The sequence below is a fragment of the Gorilla gorilla genome, chromosome 6, assembly GCF_029281585.2.
Source record: "Gorilla gorilla gorilla isolate KB3781 chromosome 6, NHGRI_mGorGor1-v2.1_pri, whole genome shotgun sequence".
In the NCBI taxonomy this organism is placed as follows: domain Eukaryota; kingdom Metazoa; phylum Chordata; class Mammalia; order Primates; family Hominidae; genus Gorilla; species Gorilla gorilla.
This window is the reverse complement of record NC_073230.2, coordinates 101,905,783-101,924,226: the sequence shown is the minus strand read 5'-3', so window position 1 is coordinate 101,924,226 and position 18,444 is coordinate 101,905,783. Positions and strand designations below refer to the sequence as shown.

At 36.7% G+C, this 18,444-nt stretch overlaps 1 protein-coding gene across 7 annotated transcripts in view; it reads right to left on the bottom strand.

Annotated features, from left to right (window-relative positions):
• The window catches only part of ELAPOR2 (endosome-lysosome associated apoptosis and autophagy regulator family member 2), a 257,866-nt gene that overhangs the window by 78,509 nt on the left and 160,913 nt on the right, over window positions 1-18,444 (bottom strand). For 5 of the 7 annotated variants that reach the window (XM_019031799.4, XM_055347595.2, XM_055347597.2 and 2 more), the window contains 3 exons: window positions 15,727-15,853; window positions 11,141-11,319; window positions 9,946-10,111 (listed from right to left, as the gene is read on the bottom strand). In XM_019031799.4, coding sequence (XP_018887344.1) covers window positions 9,946-10,111; window positions 11,141-11,319; window positions 15,727-15,853 — 472 coding nt within the window. The other 2 variants (XM_019031798.3, XM_055347596.2) reach the window with 2 other exon arrangements.

Here is an 18,444-nt window from a genome sequence, read left to right as displayed (position 1 = left end):
TTTTTTAAAATAAATGAAATAGGAGGCCAATCAGTCTCACATGCAAATAGATGTATGTCTAAAGTAGAATAGTGACATGAGAAGATAATAGGAAGTCAACATTGAGTAGCTGTCAGGAAGGGTAAGTTTGCTTTTGTGTTTGCTTTCATTGGGGTGGATAAATCCAAGAGCTTTAGGGCTACAGGGACAGGATTATAGAAAAACATCATAGCATACACACCAACATATCACTTTTTCCCTGCCTCTGCTGAGCTGACAAGCCTCTGGAAGAGCAGACTGTAGATCTTCTCAGTGCTCCTGCTGACTGGCTCTGTGAGAACTGGCCTGAGGTCTCATGTTTAACAGCCTTAACCATTTTTTAGAATCACCATTAGCAGTTGAAATATTTGTTAAGCACCGTCTCTGTTGCAGGACCATGACTAGACTTTAGGGATACAAAAATGAGTACAGCAAGATGTCTTCCCTCAAGGAGCTCATAGGATATTAAAGGAAAGAGCTCTAGGGTATCAGCCATAAACTCAAAAGAAAACATGAGATTTCTGCAGCCTTTGCTTGAGAAAATTTGATTCAACATGGTGTTGTGGGGAGGGAAGGCAGAGACCTGTTGGTTATCTTCAAGGTAATATTTAAAGTAAAACACTGAAAATCCTTTATAAAATCATGTTGAGATAACAGGGCTTTAATAGCCCTGTCCTCTGCATTCGCATGGGATTGTGCTCCTATTGCTGAAATGGTGGGATATATACACATACACGTGTATATATTTAGGTAGGTAGTGCCACTAACTGACTGGGACTTCCTAATGGCAGGAACTCTATATCTCATTCATTGTTTAATTCCTAAGATATGACCCAAGTCCTACCACTTGGTAGGTTGTCAATCAATGGTTATAAAAATCTAATGAAATACCACATTGGAGAAGGAAAAACACTGGATTGGAACTTGGGAGACATGACTTCTAATTCATATCTAACCCCTTTGGACAAATAAGTGAACCTCGCGAGGTCTCAATTTACTCATGTATTAGACAAGGGTTCCAAACAGGGTGATCTTTTTCAGCTCTTAACCCAAGAATCTTCTCCAAAGCCAACTTCCCCCAGAAGGTTTTCCTCACCTTGTCACTATCTACCCTACTGCACTCCCTTCTCCCCAACGCTGCAAGACACCCTACTCTTGTTCTTGACATACTGGATGATCGTTTGAAAGGGGTGTGTGTGTGTGTGTGTGTGTGTGTGTGTGTGTGTGTGTGTGTGTGTGTGTGTGCGCGAGAGAGAGAGAGGGATATGTGTCCTCCCCTAATATTCTAGTTGGTGTCTGAGTTGAGAAATTGTGTCTAATTTGACGTAACACCCAAACTTGGCAAAATGTCTTACAATGTCCCATAAATGGTAGTGAAATAAATAAAAGAAACACATAAAAATTGATTTAGTTTTAATTGCTGAGAAAAGTCAAGAATAATAAATCTATACATAAACCCGAGAATTGTAGTGCAGTGCTAGGGAAATATCAAATAAGGTATGGCCTTTAGAACATGAATGAGCATATCTAAGATAAAGCAAACCCTATATGACATAATAGTTAATGAACATAAACATTTTTTGCTCTCTGAAATCATGTATAACAAACTTCTTAAAAATAGACACACAATAAGATATGTGCAATGATATTTATAGCAACTTTATTCATTGTCAAACACTGGAAATAGCACAGGTATCAATCAACAGACTGGATAAACAAATTTTGGTATATCTACACAATAGAATATTACTCTGGAATACAAAGGAATCTACTTCTGTTAACACGAGGCGAATGAATCTCAAAAACATCTTTCTGAGTAAAATAAAATGTACACAAAATACTACAGATACTGTGTGATTACACTTATATGAAGTTCTATAACAGATAACACTAACCTATGGTTTAAAAAGATCATTACAGTAGTTTCCTTTGGGAGATGTGGGATTGACTGCATGTAAAAATACATGTTACTCTCAGGGGTGAACTAGTGTTCTATATCTTGATAGGAATTGGGGGTTATAGATGTATATTCATTTCTCAAAATTCATTAAATTGTATATTTGTAATGTGTGCCTTTCACTTAAAACAAACTTAAAGTATTGAATTATCATCAATGATAAGTTCCCTGAAGTGTTTTGGGGTGAAGTGTATTGAAGTCTGCAATTTACTTTGAAACCGAACAACAGAAAAGAATATGGGTTGATGAAAGGATGGAGGGACGGATATGTAATAATACAAATATAATAAAATTTGGATGGTGGGCATATGACTATACCACTGTATGATTCTTTCAACTTTTCTGTACTATTTCAAAATTTCATTTTTAAAGTAAAAAAAAAAATCATTATGCTAACTAAAATTGCTATTCAAAACAAAATTCACTACCCTGAATCTTCTCAGGGAAGAAAACTTTTTTATACTCTAATTGGAGAGGTGACTGCTTGTTGAGTACTGACTGGGAAATGGGTTAAAGAATTCACAGTTCAGCTGCCTCAACAGCGCCCTGGATGCTTTAATTATCCTCTAGCCCGAAAGACTTCCTCATTCACCAGGCAATCAGCCTTAGGTATGCCCCATGGTAAGAACTACAGTTGACCTTTGAACACCACAAGTTTGAACTGCACAGGCCTACTTATAGGCAGATTTTACAAAACTGAACCTGGATTGAAAATACAGCATTGGTGGGAGGTGAAAGCCACCTAAATAGAGAGCTGACTTTTCACATAGGCAGGCTCTGCAGAGTTGGCTGCAGGATTTAAGTATGCTTGAATTTTGGTATACTCAGGGGCCCTGGAACCAATCCTGTATGACCGTACAGCTAAAATTCATCCTGGTAGGCAAAGGAGGTTTCACCCTCTTTTAGATAAAAATTACAGAGACACGCATCATCTACAAGGAGTACTAAAAGGGAAAAATGGAAATCATTTATGGGAAGATACCTGAGAGATTACGAAAATTTTGACTGACTCACTTTAGAGATAATTTGACAGGACTCAATGACTGTTCAGTAAGCAATTCAGAATGACAAGCAGGTGGGCCATTTTTGGGCTCAACACCTCTTGCAATCTATCATGCCAATTTTAGATATATTCATAGATGACAGTAAAAAGGTCCCAAAGATTTTGAAGTGGGTCCTGACTACAATACAGAGAGCTTTCCCTGAGACTGATTCCCATAGGAAAACTTAGTGAAGCATTGACTCACATTTGGACTCTTATTGTCGCAGATTGGGTTTACAACGCGGAAGAAGTTCACTAGAGAATGAGAAACTGATCCAAAGGACTCTAGATAAATTAGTATGGTCAGGTCTACCTGGAAATTTCCCCTACTTTTATGTTGAAACCAGGAATTACATTAAACATTATTAACAACAGCAAGAAATACTCTGGATTAAGATAGATTCTTTAAACATGTCTCCAATATGCAAGTCAAGTACAAATCAACAAAAGGACATAAAACCTGCAGCCTCAGAGAAAAAGCAATATGAAAGCGGCCTCTAAGTTAAGGGGTCCCCAAAGCTCAAATAAATGATGTCAGTAAACAGAACCTTGCTGTTCAACATAGGCCTTTGGGTAGACCAAAAACATTGAAAACATTGGAAGTTGGTTGGATCATTAGCAGCTGATATGCTGGTCAAAAATAAAAGTGAATGCAAACATCTTGTCTACTGTCAAAGATTCTCTCTTTCTTCAGTCTTAATGACTCCCTCCCAAACTACCCCAACTTCAGCTGCTTCAAGAAAAAAGATAATTAGAAAGGAGACTAAAGTTTTCCTGTTACCAAGAGGGACTGGACGATACACACCCATCTGAATCTGCTAGGAAAACCTGGAGAGGGTTTCTTAAACATTTACCACTCTGTTGGTTGCAGGCACTCAAGTCACCATCATACCTACTCTCCTGTGGGAAAAGAGGAGCATACAAACAAGGGGATTTGAGCAAGGTTTAGAGTAGAAAAGGAAAATAATGTGATCTTTGGAGGGATTCTATGTGTCCATTCAAGATAGTGTTGTTGTTGCTTCTACATCTGAATATACAGTAGAACTTGATGTTATATGCTTGTACTTCCCCATCTCATACATGCTAAAGGAGATCCCTTAACCAAGAACAGCCACATGTAGAGAAGGGCCAGTAGGCAGTAGGATACCCCAGGAGTTCCCAACTCTGCCATTTGCAACAAATGGTGAGTCAGGGTTTCACACAAGTTCCTTTACCTTCTGGTGCCCAAAACAGTCACTATATAAATTAGGTCCTTTCGGTGTCAAGTCAGAAGTCTCCATATCAACAGCCCTGATTGAGTTATGACACTTCTACTAGCAGAGGTGGTTGATAAACCCCCAAAACATTCAGGGACCTGCTACCTAAGTAAAGTTCACTGGAACTGTGTAAGCAGATTTACAGTGCTAAATCTACCCAGCAGTTAAGGAAAAACAGCCCAGCACTTTACTTGACTCTGCTATTGGGACAGTGTTGGGCCTCATTTGAGTATTCTACTTTTTCTTTTATATCAGCTAGCCTACAAAATAATATCCTTTGAATTGGACCCAAACTAACAGGCTATGTTAAAAGCTGTCCAGAAAGCTGGGGCACACTCTTTACCTTTATGGCCTCACAATCATAATGACAACTTCGTGATACAATTCTCTATAACTAATGATTTTGCCAATTGGAGACTCTGGCAAAAGGAGACAGAGGTACCCTTTGAGGTTTTAGACTCATTACCTCTTGATATGGCTACCAGCTATAGCCATTAGTTGGTCACTGAACTAGTCAAAACTAAATTTCATTCCCATGCAGATCTTGTGACTCTGCAGCTTGATAGTCCCATTTATGGTCGCTCAACAAGGTAGAAAAGGCTGAATAAGCCTCACTTGTCAAATACGAATGGCATATATTCAAGAATGCAGTTGGTCTTGCCCCAGTGGCATGTAGGCCTCACATAAAAATGTGGCAGCCTACCCTTTGGGGGAAACTTTATCCCCTACTCCATGGCTCAAAACAAAACCACTGACTCAATAGGACCCTCGATTTATCGAGGTTCTACTACATGTTGGGCCTGGTTCACTGATGATTTGGTTGAGCTGAAGCCCAGTGGTATCCACTGGCTGCTACAGATATTCAATCATCTATGAATAACTGAAAACCAACAAGATTGCTCAGCTCAGTGGACGGAACTCAAAGGCATTATCAAGACCTACACATTACCTCCCTTGATAAACTTCATTATATTTTTCTGACTTACTGACTCAAGCGATTGCCAATGGCTGGCTGTTTTGTCTCCCACTTGGAAAATTAAAGACTGGCATTTCAAGGTTACCCTTTTTGGATACCACTAAAATAGATCTTAGTTTTGGATTAAAATGTGTGTCACTCATGTAGATGCCCAAGTAAGGATCCTTCTTATGAAAAGATGAAATTGAATCAAGCTCCTGATAGAGACTAGACAAGACAGACTGTCACAAATGGTGCATGGGTCCATCATCTCACCCAACATGGCAAAGCATCTGCCATCACAGACTGGGCACAAGGGCACATATTTTTCTTATGCAGAAGTTACTGCAGATGCCAGACTTGGGACTCATGCCAAAAGTTGACCAGTTCTTCCCGGGCAAATTGATTACAAAATACCTTTGACCACCTCTTTGGGCTATTGGTGATGCCTCACCACTATTTACAACTGTTCAGGGTATGGTGTTGCTATTCCAGTCTGATCAGCTAACTCTACCCATACATTGTGAACCTTGAAACAAATCAGTATAAAGTTGGTAGCTTTAAAGACCATTTGCTGTCTGACAATAGGGCACTTTTTATCACAAAAGCTACCCATAAATTAGTTGAGAGTAGAGGTATTCAGTGGACCTTCTACATTTCCTACTGTCCAAAAGCATATGGTATTATCGAGCATTGTAAGACCTTCTCAGAAAGTGACTCAAAAAGATTTCTGACTCTATCTCCCTCACCTCCTCCTGATCCACACATCTTAATACAGCAGTTTGGTCATCAAATATGGCTGCCCATGGAAAGGGATCATCTCCTTTTGGCCACTTCACGGATAATGATCAGGAAGAACACACATACACATACATACACACAGACAGACACACATATACACCACTACATAAGGTTATTTACACTTATCTGAACATCCTGGATTCTGCCTCACCAATCTAGGGCATGATGTGTTATTTACTCCAACAGTAACCTCAGGCTTCCTGGGTACAACTTCTAGTGATAGCCCACCCAGAAGGGGATCTAGGAAATTCAAATATAATTCTGGTTTAACCACTTGTATTGTTGCTTTGTTGGCTGTCATGATTATAGATAAGAGAGATAATGACCACCTATTGAGTACACTGCCCCCCAAGTCCCCCTACCATGGCCCACATGGACAAAGCAGGGGTGCACACTGAGTCTCTATATGTTTCTATAAAATGCCTTTATCCCTCTTGCACATGAATGTTCTGGATAGATATGGGTAGAAATAAGGTGAAATTATAGTTACTGAAATGAGACAAGCTGGTTTTTTAGCACTGGAAAGAGACAACAACACAGTCTGATAATGGAGGAGACAGCTTAGACCCTGAGAAGTATGGGGAAATAAGGGACATTAAGAATCATATGATTTTTTAGGGTCACCCTGTCACCTTCCTATGAAGAAAAATGCTCTGATGTGGCTCTCTCAAATCATGGCAGAGGCCTTTAATTTAACTCACTGCTGGGTCTGCCATACCCACCACATGCTCTCATCACAATTCATTTGCCATTCCCCTTAAACTAACTGAGAAATTTATCCAAAAGAGCAGGAAATGGCCTCAGCCCCTGCCCCAGAGTAACACCAACATCTCATTTCCATAGTCATTATTTAGTCATTTCATGAGGTGAACAAAAGTCACTAGTTTGCAGTGTGGACAAACAGGGAAAGTTGAGCTGACTTCCCTCAAGCAGTCTCCCTGAAGACAAAAAGGAGACATCATTATATGAGGTGAATTGGAAACCCTAAGGCTTACTAGCCAGCAAAGAAGCCACTTACAGGCACAGTCAACCTGTGCTGCCTGCACAATGTAGGTCCCACTTCATGTACCCAACAACTGTGAATAACACTTTCTTTCCAGAGGCACCATGTGTACCTCCAGGACTGCACTTCTTGTGTAGAAGTCAGACACTAACTTGCTTCCTCACTAAAAACATGATAACTTACACCTTAGGAGTAGTCATAAGAGATCTTCAACTGTTTAGGAAAATACCCCTACTGTTATGGATGTTAGAAAAGGTGGTATAAAATTTGCCTTTGACCTTAGCTTGAAGTAATCAATTACACCACCTTAGCCATCAAAGGCATTCAGGTCAACATCAACTCACTGTCCATACATTGTTATTCACAATATAATTACCCTATACTTTCTCTTTGAGAACCAAGACAAAGTCTGTGCAATCACTAATATATCCTGTAGTACCTGGATTAATGTATCTGGATTGTCTTGTTGGATTGCCATGACCCTAGATCAAAAGGATAGTAACCACTTGATTGAGTTTACTGCTCACCAAGTGTGTGACAAAAATCAGAGATACAGTACTCCCCACCCTATTCCCAGGGGATACATTCCAACTCCCCCCCAGCCCCAGTGGATGCCTGAAACCAAGTATAGTATCAAACCCTACAATACTGGTTTTGTTTTTTTTTTTTTCAATCTGATAATCAAGATGACTACTAAGTAACTAACAAGCAGGTAGTGTATATGGCAAAGATACGCTAGATAAAGGGATGATTTACTTCCGGGGGGGACAAAGCAGTACAGTAGGAGATTTCATCACACTATTCAGAGGAGCACACAATTTAAAACTTGTTGTTTACTTCTGGAATTTTCCATGTAATGTTTTCAGACCACAGTTGACGGTGGGTAACTAAAACCACAAAAAGTAAGACCATGAAAAGTGAAACTGCAAATAAGGGAGGACTTCTGTATATTGGGTTTCTGTTAAGATTTTGAAAATTTCCTTGTCCCCTTTTTGTCCAAATCTTATGGAGGAAATATATGAGTGCCAGTGGAAAGGTCAACACAAGAAAGCTATCTAGCTTTCTAAGGTAAACCCTGATGGTTCATAGCATTTGTTCAGCTAGTTGAGTCTGGAACCTTGAGGGTAGGGTTGAGGTTAACAATACAGATTGGCCTCATCTTGGTGAGATGACTTCTGCTTGGTGTCCTATTGGTAGTAGCTTTATTTAAATGCTGTATAAAGCAAATTGATCAAATCTGATCCCAGCTTCAGTCAGTCATATTAATCAGAATGGTGCATGGAGTGGGGAAATAAAGGGAAAATTCATCAGAAACCAACATGGTATAAAAATGAGGTTTGGATGTTGTTGGAGACAATTCTCCGTGGTTCTCTTTCATTTCTGTACATCTTAAAAGTGAGAAACTGATTACCCTTCGTTCTAGACTATCTTTTCAAGAATCTTTGTATAGAAAATTGCCTTGGAATATAAAGATATATTGTCTCCTTCCTGAGCAAAGGGTAGGCTTGCTTACAGTCTTGGAAATAGTGTCTCCCAGAAGCAATGGACAGGTATGCTACCTGTCCAAAACAATAAAGATAATAGCCCCCTTTGAGGCAAACGATGGGCATGTTTACTGTTCATTATGAACATTCAGGTTCCTAAGGCCTAGCATCCCTTTCCTGTAATGCAACCAAGTGATATCATTTCCTCTGCAAATGGCGCTGTGGGAACACAGCCTTGTGGGCTACCTGTGGCTTTGGGAGCTGGTATAAAGGTTATTACTCTGCTAGCACTACTCTATGAATATGAAACTGTCCTTCATCTCTGACATGAGTCTCATGTCTTCTAAACTGTCCATGAAACTGTAGCAGACTCACTTGTTAGCTTGCAAGTAGGGTAAAGATCTCCGATCTTAATAATCACTATATTTTTGTTATTTTATGGCAATAGTACCCTCCTTACATCTTCATATTAATAAAAGGAAAAATTAACCATTAGTAGAAGGGAAAGACGGTTTATTCATTTTTACTCTTAAATAATTCCCTATATTTATGTGCCTAAATTAGGAGAGTACAAGGAAATGGTTACTATTACTCTTTATAAATGTAAATTTTGTCTCTTGTCTATCCTGTTGTAAATCATTTGAAAGTCATCTTCGTTCTTCTATTTCATTCTTTTTTAATCTTAAGTAAGCTGATAATTTCTCATCTTTTAAGTCAATGGTGAAAAATATCAAATAAAATGTCTTTTCAAACAATGTATGGTTTCATGTTATGTTTGGATATGGTAGTTGTTCCAAAATCCAAAGCCAACAATATTTTACCTCACATACCTCAATAATTTATATAACTTTTGTTTGCTCTATGTAAAACAATCTTGTCATAAAAAAGGAACAGCATGAATGAATGTAATATCTTGTATTAGCCCCCATTTTTAAATTATAAAATAGTATCTTTGTGAAAATTCCAATATCACAAAAATGTATTGCTTTCAAAGACTAAACACTCTCATTAGTTCACTATTCCCAAAAGGCAGCCACTGTTAACAGTTTGCTATGCAAATACAAACATAAATGTATATTTAATATAAATACAATAGTCCATTTGTTTTCACTCTATCTTGGACCTATTGATTTATCAGTACACATAGCTATCTCAATCTTTAACAGCTGCAGAGTTGCATAGTATTCTATCACTTTGACAGATGAAAATATCTAACTCCTTACTGATGATGTTTGACAACCGACAAAAACAATGCTGCAGTGAATATTATTGTATCTATATCATGTGCTTCTAAGACTATTTCTGTTGGATAAATACCCACTGAGATATAAACATGCAAAATAACAGCTTGCGTGAATGCTATTATTAGGTTAATATGCCCCCTACTTTATAAACATCCAGTAACACCAGGTTAAAATTCTACTCTCACCTTGGTTGCCAAAGATTTGAGTTTTCCTAGTAGTGACTGTTTATTGGAATATACAACTTCCTCTTCATTATCTTCTCCTTCCATGATAGCACAACTGTCTGCAGCCGGGAGTTCACACTCTTTTGAGTTAGTCGTCATTACTAACTTGGAATATTTGTATTCCAGTCTAGTGATAAAATAAATAAACAAATAAATATCCATTTATGTTAATATAAATAAATACTTATTTTAGGTGGTAATATACCAGCTCATTAAATTGACCTGGAGTATAATTGCTCCACCAACAAATTTCCCTAGCCTATAGCCATAGCAATATGTGTGTTATCAGGTATCTACCACTTACAAAGAAATATTTCCCAGGATGTCGGAAATCAGTTCAATAGAGTTAATTCTACCACTTTACATTGAATTGTCCAATAATGAAAAAATTGGGGGGCAGGGACTTTTAGGCCTGAACGCATTTTCTTAACATGAATATTTGGAAGCCAATTCTCTAAGGTTTTCCCAGTATTTAGTTCGTAAAGATGAGAATATCAAACAGGCAAGTAATTTGGTCTTTATCATCTCTCTATATTATTTATTCCTTTATACTATCACCCCAGATATTGCAATTGTCCCTAGATATTACAATATAGGAGTTCCACAGTCCCACTGAGGTGTAAATCATTCTAAAAGATTCAAGTCCTATAAGAGATCAAAATACATTCAGGAATTAGGCTCAATATTCAATTCCAGATACTTGAAGACCTGGAGTAAATAAATGTGATATTTGCCTATACACTTAGTCTGTTTTTTTTTTGCAAATGTCTTCCCACAAGAAATTTTAAAAGAGAAGGTGAAGTAAGAAGACAGCATTATATCATTTTTAAAAAAGGCAGACACTGAGAGAATATCTGCCTTCCAAATCTCAGCTCTGCTATCATCTACCTGAATAACATGGAGCCTCCTGTTTTCCTTGTTTTCTAATAAATGACTCTAACTCAATGATCTCTAATGTTCTATGATCTTTCTACTGTCAGAATAACAATCGTTTCCTCTGCTTGCTTTCTCAAGGCCTTTCCTATGATTTCTTCGCAAGGAGAAAATTCTTGTGTCTCTGAGAGAATCTATTTATTGGATATAATGATCAAGTCTAGAATTTTCACAACAAAATAGGCCCTCTAGCTCTCCTGTGATCATCTCAGAGGGTACTTACTTTTGATTCTTTTTCCAGAAGTAGCAGGTCAGAGCCACCAGCAAAACGGCAGTAAAAGCTCCCACACCAGCTCCCACCTTCAGCCAAAAGTCAACCGTTTCACAGGCTGCCAACTTTTTCTCAGGCAAAGAAATTCCTTTAATGCACCATTTAGGTTCATTCCACACATATAAGGTTTCCTTTAAAAAAAACCATAAAACCATAGAAGACATGAGAAATGAGATTCAGACTCAACTGTGAAAGCTAGATTTGTCACTGGTCAATTTCTTACATAAAAGAAGAAAGGGTTTTGCTAACCCTTTACTTACAGTAGGCATAGAGGATTATTCAGCATTCATTTAATAAAAGCTCCAGAAATACAGGAAAAAAAGATATGTGAATGAATAAGGAATTAATGAATGAAAAATGTAAAAACCAAATAAAGACATGGAGTGATGGATTGCCACCTGAGAAGGGTGCAGTACAGTACATGCCAAGGAGGTTGAATAAAAATGGCTCCATCTGGACATACCTTCTGGGCTTTTTTTTTTTTTAATTTTGATGCCTTTAGACATCTTACTCATGTTTTTGAATGAAAGCTTAGGTTGCTTAATCTAAGAAATGGGTTGCATTCACCCATCATGTAAGCCCATTTTCCCAATAAGCCTGTCCTCCGAATGGAAGAACAGACCCTAGACCTGGGACATATAGGTGCACCACGGCTGGGTAACTGGTGTAAGTGGGCACACAGTCTACACCCTTCTTCCCCATGCCAAAATAAGGAGGGCATTATTCTGGGTCATCACTACCCACACCAGTTACTTTCATCCTCCCGAAATAGATGGCAATTCCTTTAGGGCAATGTTTTTCAAACTGCAAGTTACAACTAATTGTGAATAATAAAATATTAATATACTGGGTCTCAACCAGGAATTTTTTAAAATAGATAGATCAAATAGGCAGATCAAAACAGAAAATCCGAGTACAGCATATGGTTCCTTATATATTTCAACATATACGGTGACCAGTAGCAATTTGCATGGTGATTCTATCCACCAACATTAAATAATATAGGCACTAATCTTTTAACATGTCTCATTAAACTTTCTGGTATACGATGGTCATTTTATCAACACTCTAACAGAGGAATAACACCATAATGTTAATTTTTATGATTTAAATACACAAACAATTTTGCAGTTAGTCATGAAGTGAAAGGGACATGAGACTCTTACTCACTTTGGGGAAAAGTTGAATCAAGTTTTGGATAGGAAATTTCAGCATGTTTTTTAGAAAGGATATTAGTGACTGGATTTTTTTGTTAGTACATTATAACTGAAACGTGTTTCCTAAACTTAGTGCAAATAAATTTCTTTTTAAGTGGGTCACATTATTTTTTATAAAAATGGTAATGTGGGAAATGCTGAGTCATGTTCAAATTCATCTGCTGCATCTCTAAGTGTCAATAATGACAATACAGAGAGAAACAAATTCATCAGCAAATGTTGACTTTATTTCAAGTGCATTCTAACAAGAAAAAAAGACTGTACCATCTTTGATATGGTTTTATCAAATGTGCAATGCCCAATGAGAACAGCAAGCTCTACTGTCTGATGACAGTCTTATAACAAAATCTTAAAACTTCAAAATTAAAAAAAAAATACTTGCAAACCAAGAATGCTTAACTTTTCAATAAGCGTCTCAAATACCGACATGGAAAAAAATCAAGCTATTGGCAACTTTTCTTAGTAATTCTATAACTATTAATTAGAAAGTCTTATTCATTCAACCACACATCATTGGAAAACAGAAAATGGCTGACACTGCAGCTGAAAAGTTTATTCTTCTAGTGTGTAGAAATATCTTGTGAGCAGGGTAAGATAAATTTAAAGATAAATTTTAAGACAGTCCCCTTAGTGATAACACAGTATCTCTTCAAATCTTTAGTGCTGCATGACATATAGAAGTAATGCTTAATACACACTTAGAACCCAGTATAGATTTTGGAGATCCAATTTGATAAGAGCACTTCTATCACAAGTTGTGCGGCTCTTTTTGCTTATATCAGCTGTATGTGGAGGACTTGTATAAATTTAACATACGCGCCTGTATTAGATATATTTAAAGAATTAGGAAAGTGCACGCTCAATCAACATAAAGTAAAAAATTGTAAAGATGGTGTCGGAAATAGGACTGAAACACAACGGGATGGTTAAAAAATTTAAATATACCCATTGCAATATTTTGCAATAACTATTTTTCTTCTATCACGAAGCTTTGGTATCCAAAGAAATTCACATATATTCACTGACAATAAAAAATGCAGCAATACTTGTCATTTGTATATGAAGCTCACGGAGGAGTTGACTTTTTAAAATATTTTATTCAGTGATCGGAGGTGGCTATTCCCACTTACCGTATCATACCAATTTTTTATAGTTGCAATGGAATACATTAAGTAAGGTCTATGAACTCAGGAATGACATTCATAGTTTTGTAACTGAAGCTCAAGCTCCTTGGACAAATATTTCCAAAACTGGTATCTAAGCATAACAGAAGGATATATTTAACTACTTCCAGTATTTCTCAAATTAAATTTGTAACTATAGGGGTATGTTATAAATTTCAACATGTCAAGCACATCAAAGTGATCCAAAAAGTATCATTTTAAAGGCAAAAACAAATACTAAAGAATCACACAACAACTATCTATTCTCAACAATCTTATAATACGTTGAAGTGACCTTACCAAGGAAGAGAGTGTGAATGAAATAAAATTAGAGAATTTGTTGCAAATTTACTGTCTTAACCTTCTCATCATTCATTAACTTCCAGGAGAGAAATATTAAAGAATGTTTGGATAAAAGATCATTTAGCTATTCAAAAACCCTTGAATTAAACTTGGTAGCCAGAGGGAGTACAGCTTCATTTTTCATTTACTCTAAAAAACAATTATAAGATAAGCAGTTTATCAAAATTGTAGAGTAAAGGTAAAGAAGAATTTCTATTGTGAAGTAGAAAAAGCATTATCATTATTAAGAGGATTAACAAGAAACTATTTTTGTGAATCTGGAATTTTTATCCTTGACCTACTTAAAAATATTAAAAAGAAACTGTCTCAGCAGTGTGCTAGCTGAGTGAGCGGCACTGACCCTGTGTGCTCTGAACTGAAATAAGCCATCTACGAGGATGCACATTTGAGAAATTAAATAACACATTTCCTAATTTTTGTTTTTGTGTTATTTGCTTATTTTTTATATAATGCTTTAAATTATTAATAAAAATATACTTTACATTAACTCTATGCTTGTACCTTATCATAAAATATAAAATAAATCTTGCTCCTTAAAACTTTATTTCACTTTTAGGCATATTTCTGTGTGTCTAATTTGTGTGTGTGCGTGCTGGGTTTGATGTACAATATAATTCTTAATATAGTTTCACTGCCGTTAAAGTTTGAAAAACACCAACTTAGAGAATAGTTCTCTACGGTTTTTTCCTAGGGGTGAGGTGAACACAACTGCTGCCAAATACTTGGAATGCATGGGATTGGGCGCAAGCATCCTGATTTCATTCCTCTCAAGCTCCTGCCCTTCATCCTGCTAACTGCAAGCTCTTCAAGACCTTCCTGGGCAGAACTGCTTCCCCTCTCTGATTCTCTGGTGCCCACTCTCCCTTCAGGTTTCCAGGATTAGTGTTGATTTATTTTCCTCTGTGCTTCTTTATTATGATTTTAATGGAATTTGGGCATGGAGTGGTAGTAAACAAGTGGTCTTGAAGCAGATTAAGTTTGTTTTTTTCATATGATACTACTCAAAGCTAGTTCAGTGAAGCAGGCTCTCTCAAACATTATTGGTGAAAGTGAAAATGAAGTGAAAGTGAAAATTGATATGATCAAAGTAATTTGGTAATATGTATCAAGCCTTAAAAATATCCATTCTTTTTGGATTCAATTAATCTCTTTCTAATAATAAACTAACAAAATCAAACTTCCTTCAAAGATGTTTGCTACAGAGTTATGTACAAAAAGATTGTATTCAATTTTCTCTCAAATGTCTAACAAAGGAATTATTTAATACCAAATTATATAAAAAATAAAATATCTATCAATAAATATGTTTTTAAAAATATATTTAATGAGAAGGGAAAGTTTTCATAATGTATTAAATATAAAATGGAAACAAAAAATACTTAAGTATGAATGCACAGAAGCTATAGAGTAGGATCTTGATTTTATATGTATATGCTTTACTTTTTAGGCATGCTTCTTATAGTGAGTCAGTTATATTATCCCCATCTTAATTACACCTATACCTACATTATGTAAATCACATCTTGGTTTAATGATGTTATTACCATATAATCCAGGTAAATACTAAAAGCCTGTGACTCCCTTATCATGATTTATTATCCTCAATCCCAGTGCACATCTGCAACTACCCTAGCATCTGAAAGTTCAGCTGCCAAACTTGATTTTAAATGCCTACCAATGTTACATTAAGTTAAATACAAGCTTTTGCCATACTTCTGGACCTGAGTTTCTATGATTTGATGCCAGATTAACCAACTATAATGCCGAAGCTCTGCCTTGAGAGTTTATCCCTTACCTGAAATCCTCTCTTGCAGGCTCCCTCAATCTCATGGAAGTCATGCTCCGTACACAGAGGGCAAGCTTCAGCACTCTCCCACAGGAAATAGAATGTACACCCATCACAGGTACCTGCTGGGCACTTGCTAAAATCATAAACAAAACCAAAAACACATAAGTGGCAGCTTTTTAACCCATTCAATCCACTCTAATCAACACCAGAATACCTATCACATGCTGGGGAGCACTGTGTGGATGCTGAAGAAACACAAGTGGAAAAAAGTCTAAAAGACACAAACCACTATGAGATAACAGTTTGTACCTAGTAGGATGGCTGGAATCAAAAAGATAATAACAAGTGTTTTAAGGATGTGGAGATATTGGTGTCCTCATGCATGCACAGCTGATAGGAATGTAAAATTGTGCACCTGCTTTGAAAAGTTTAGCAGTTCCTCAACCAATTAAGTATAGAGTTACTATTTATTCCATCAAATTCAGTCCTAGGTATAAACCCAAGAGAAATGAAAACATATCTCCACACAAAAACCGGTACATCAATGTTTATAGCAGCATTTTGTATAATAACTGAAAGGTAGAAACAACCCAAATGTTTATCAACAGATGAATGCATAAACAAAATGCAGTATATCTGTATAAAGGAATATTATTCAGCCATAAAAGAAATGCAGTAAGGCATACCACAACTTCGAAGAACCTCGAAAATATTATGCTAAGTGAAAGAAACCAGTCACAAAATTTCACAAATTATATGATGCTATTCATATGCTATTCAAAGTCCAGAATAGAGAAATCTATAGAGACTGAAAGTAAATCAGTAGTTGCTCAGGGCTGGGAAGTGGACTAGGGCACAGGGGACTGAGAGCTAAAGGATACGAGGTTTCTGTCTGAGGTGTTGAAAATCTTCTAAAACTGACTGCGGTGGTGGTTGCCCACATCCCTGAATACTCTAAACACCACTGAATTATATGCTTTAAATGGCTGAATTGTATGGTAGGAGAATTATATTTCTATAAAGGTTTTTGTTTTTAATTTAAGAGAGAGACACAGACAATGACCAAAAAAAAAAAAAAAAAAAAAAAAAGGCTCTGGAAATGCTTCTTGGTAGAAATGATACCTAAGCTGAGTCTAGAATATTTGGTAGGAGCTGGCCAGAATAGAAAAGAAGAAAGCAAAGAAATTCCTGCAAAGGAATGAACAGGTATGATTAATTGGCAGGAAATTACATGTGGGTCATTGTTGCTGGAGTTTCAAGAGCAACGCAATGAGTGAGTGCTGGGCATATGGAGAGAAACTAGGTAATGAAAGGCCTCATATGTTACAGAAGTTGTAACTTCTGTTTAAGGTAATGTACTTAGGCGAGGTACTTTAGGGAATAGAATGCTGCACAGGACCCTGGTCTTTTAGAGGTAGGAGAAAGACATCATCACAAAATTGTCTGAAGTGAAAAACAAACCAACCATCAGGTCAACATGCAATGAAGTGATGCAAATAGCGTTGCAATCTTGGGTTTCCTTGGCTTAATGACAACCTGAAAAGTTGGCTACCTTCACTACTCTGAAGATGATGGATGTGGATGGGGCTTAGACACAGCGATAGGATCACGAAGAACTAACCACTAGGGAGGCTCTGGAGACTTTTTGAAACTCTTCTTTCTAGCGGGTGGGCCCATTACCTCAGCTTGCCTCTTTCATTCTGGGACAGGTAAACATAGCATGGCTGAAAAATTAATGGCTGCTATGGTGTACAGAATCCTTACTGATTGATGTCGGAAGCTATTTGGACAGATTCTAGTAAGAACTGCTGTTTTGTTCATGAATTCATTAAAACTAGAGGAATTTAAATTTGTCTACCACTTTCGGCTTCCTTAAGTCAAGCCACATAAATATAGGCTTTGCCCTGAAAACCTCCTTTAGACCTCAGCTGGTCCTGAGGACAGGTGTCCTGAAACCCTTAACAGCAAAAGGATAGCCACAAAATAGTAAGGGAAATTTAAAAAACACTCTTTTGAAGTTTTAACTTCAAATACCTTTCCAGTGATACGTGGTTCAAAACTATAATATTCAGTCTAACAGCAAAGTAAAATTTCATACTGTTAGTTAACTAAATATATTCTAAGACACCCTAAGATATGAACACTAAAAAAAATCTACATGTCTGAAAATTGACTGCATTTTTACATGCCTATCTTTCCAAAGTGTCTGTAGACTAAGTAGAGGTGGTGGGATGTGAATAAAAGCAATGTTGTTTATAGCATGCTGTAACTGAGGCCCTATGCCATATGTCAGGGCTAAGAACAATGACAAATAGTGACTCTGGGGAAAATGGTTTAATTCTTATCTGCCTTAATTTCTCTGTTTTTTTTTAAAAGAGTAATGAATATATTCAGACTGAAACAAAGATAGGTGTTTTTTTTTTAAAGTAAGTACAATAGATGAAAACCATGCCACATAAAATATCCATACTTTCCACCTTCTAGATTAGTAAAAAGAAACTCAAAATTTTTCTTTTTTAAAAATTAGCTAAACAATGAGAAAAAATATCCAAGAATACAATTTCCTGATCATTTAGTGAAAACAGCAAAAGTGCTCTCCTGTTCAAATCTTCCTCCCCAAATTATCCTACATTTTGTTTTCTAGCACAGTGGAGTTTTGAGTAAGGAAATAAAAAGCAGTTTATCCTGGGAAAATAGAAGAGAAAGTCTGTTAAAATCTGAGAA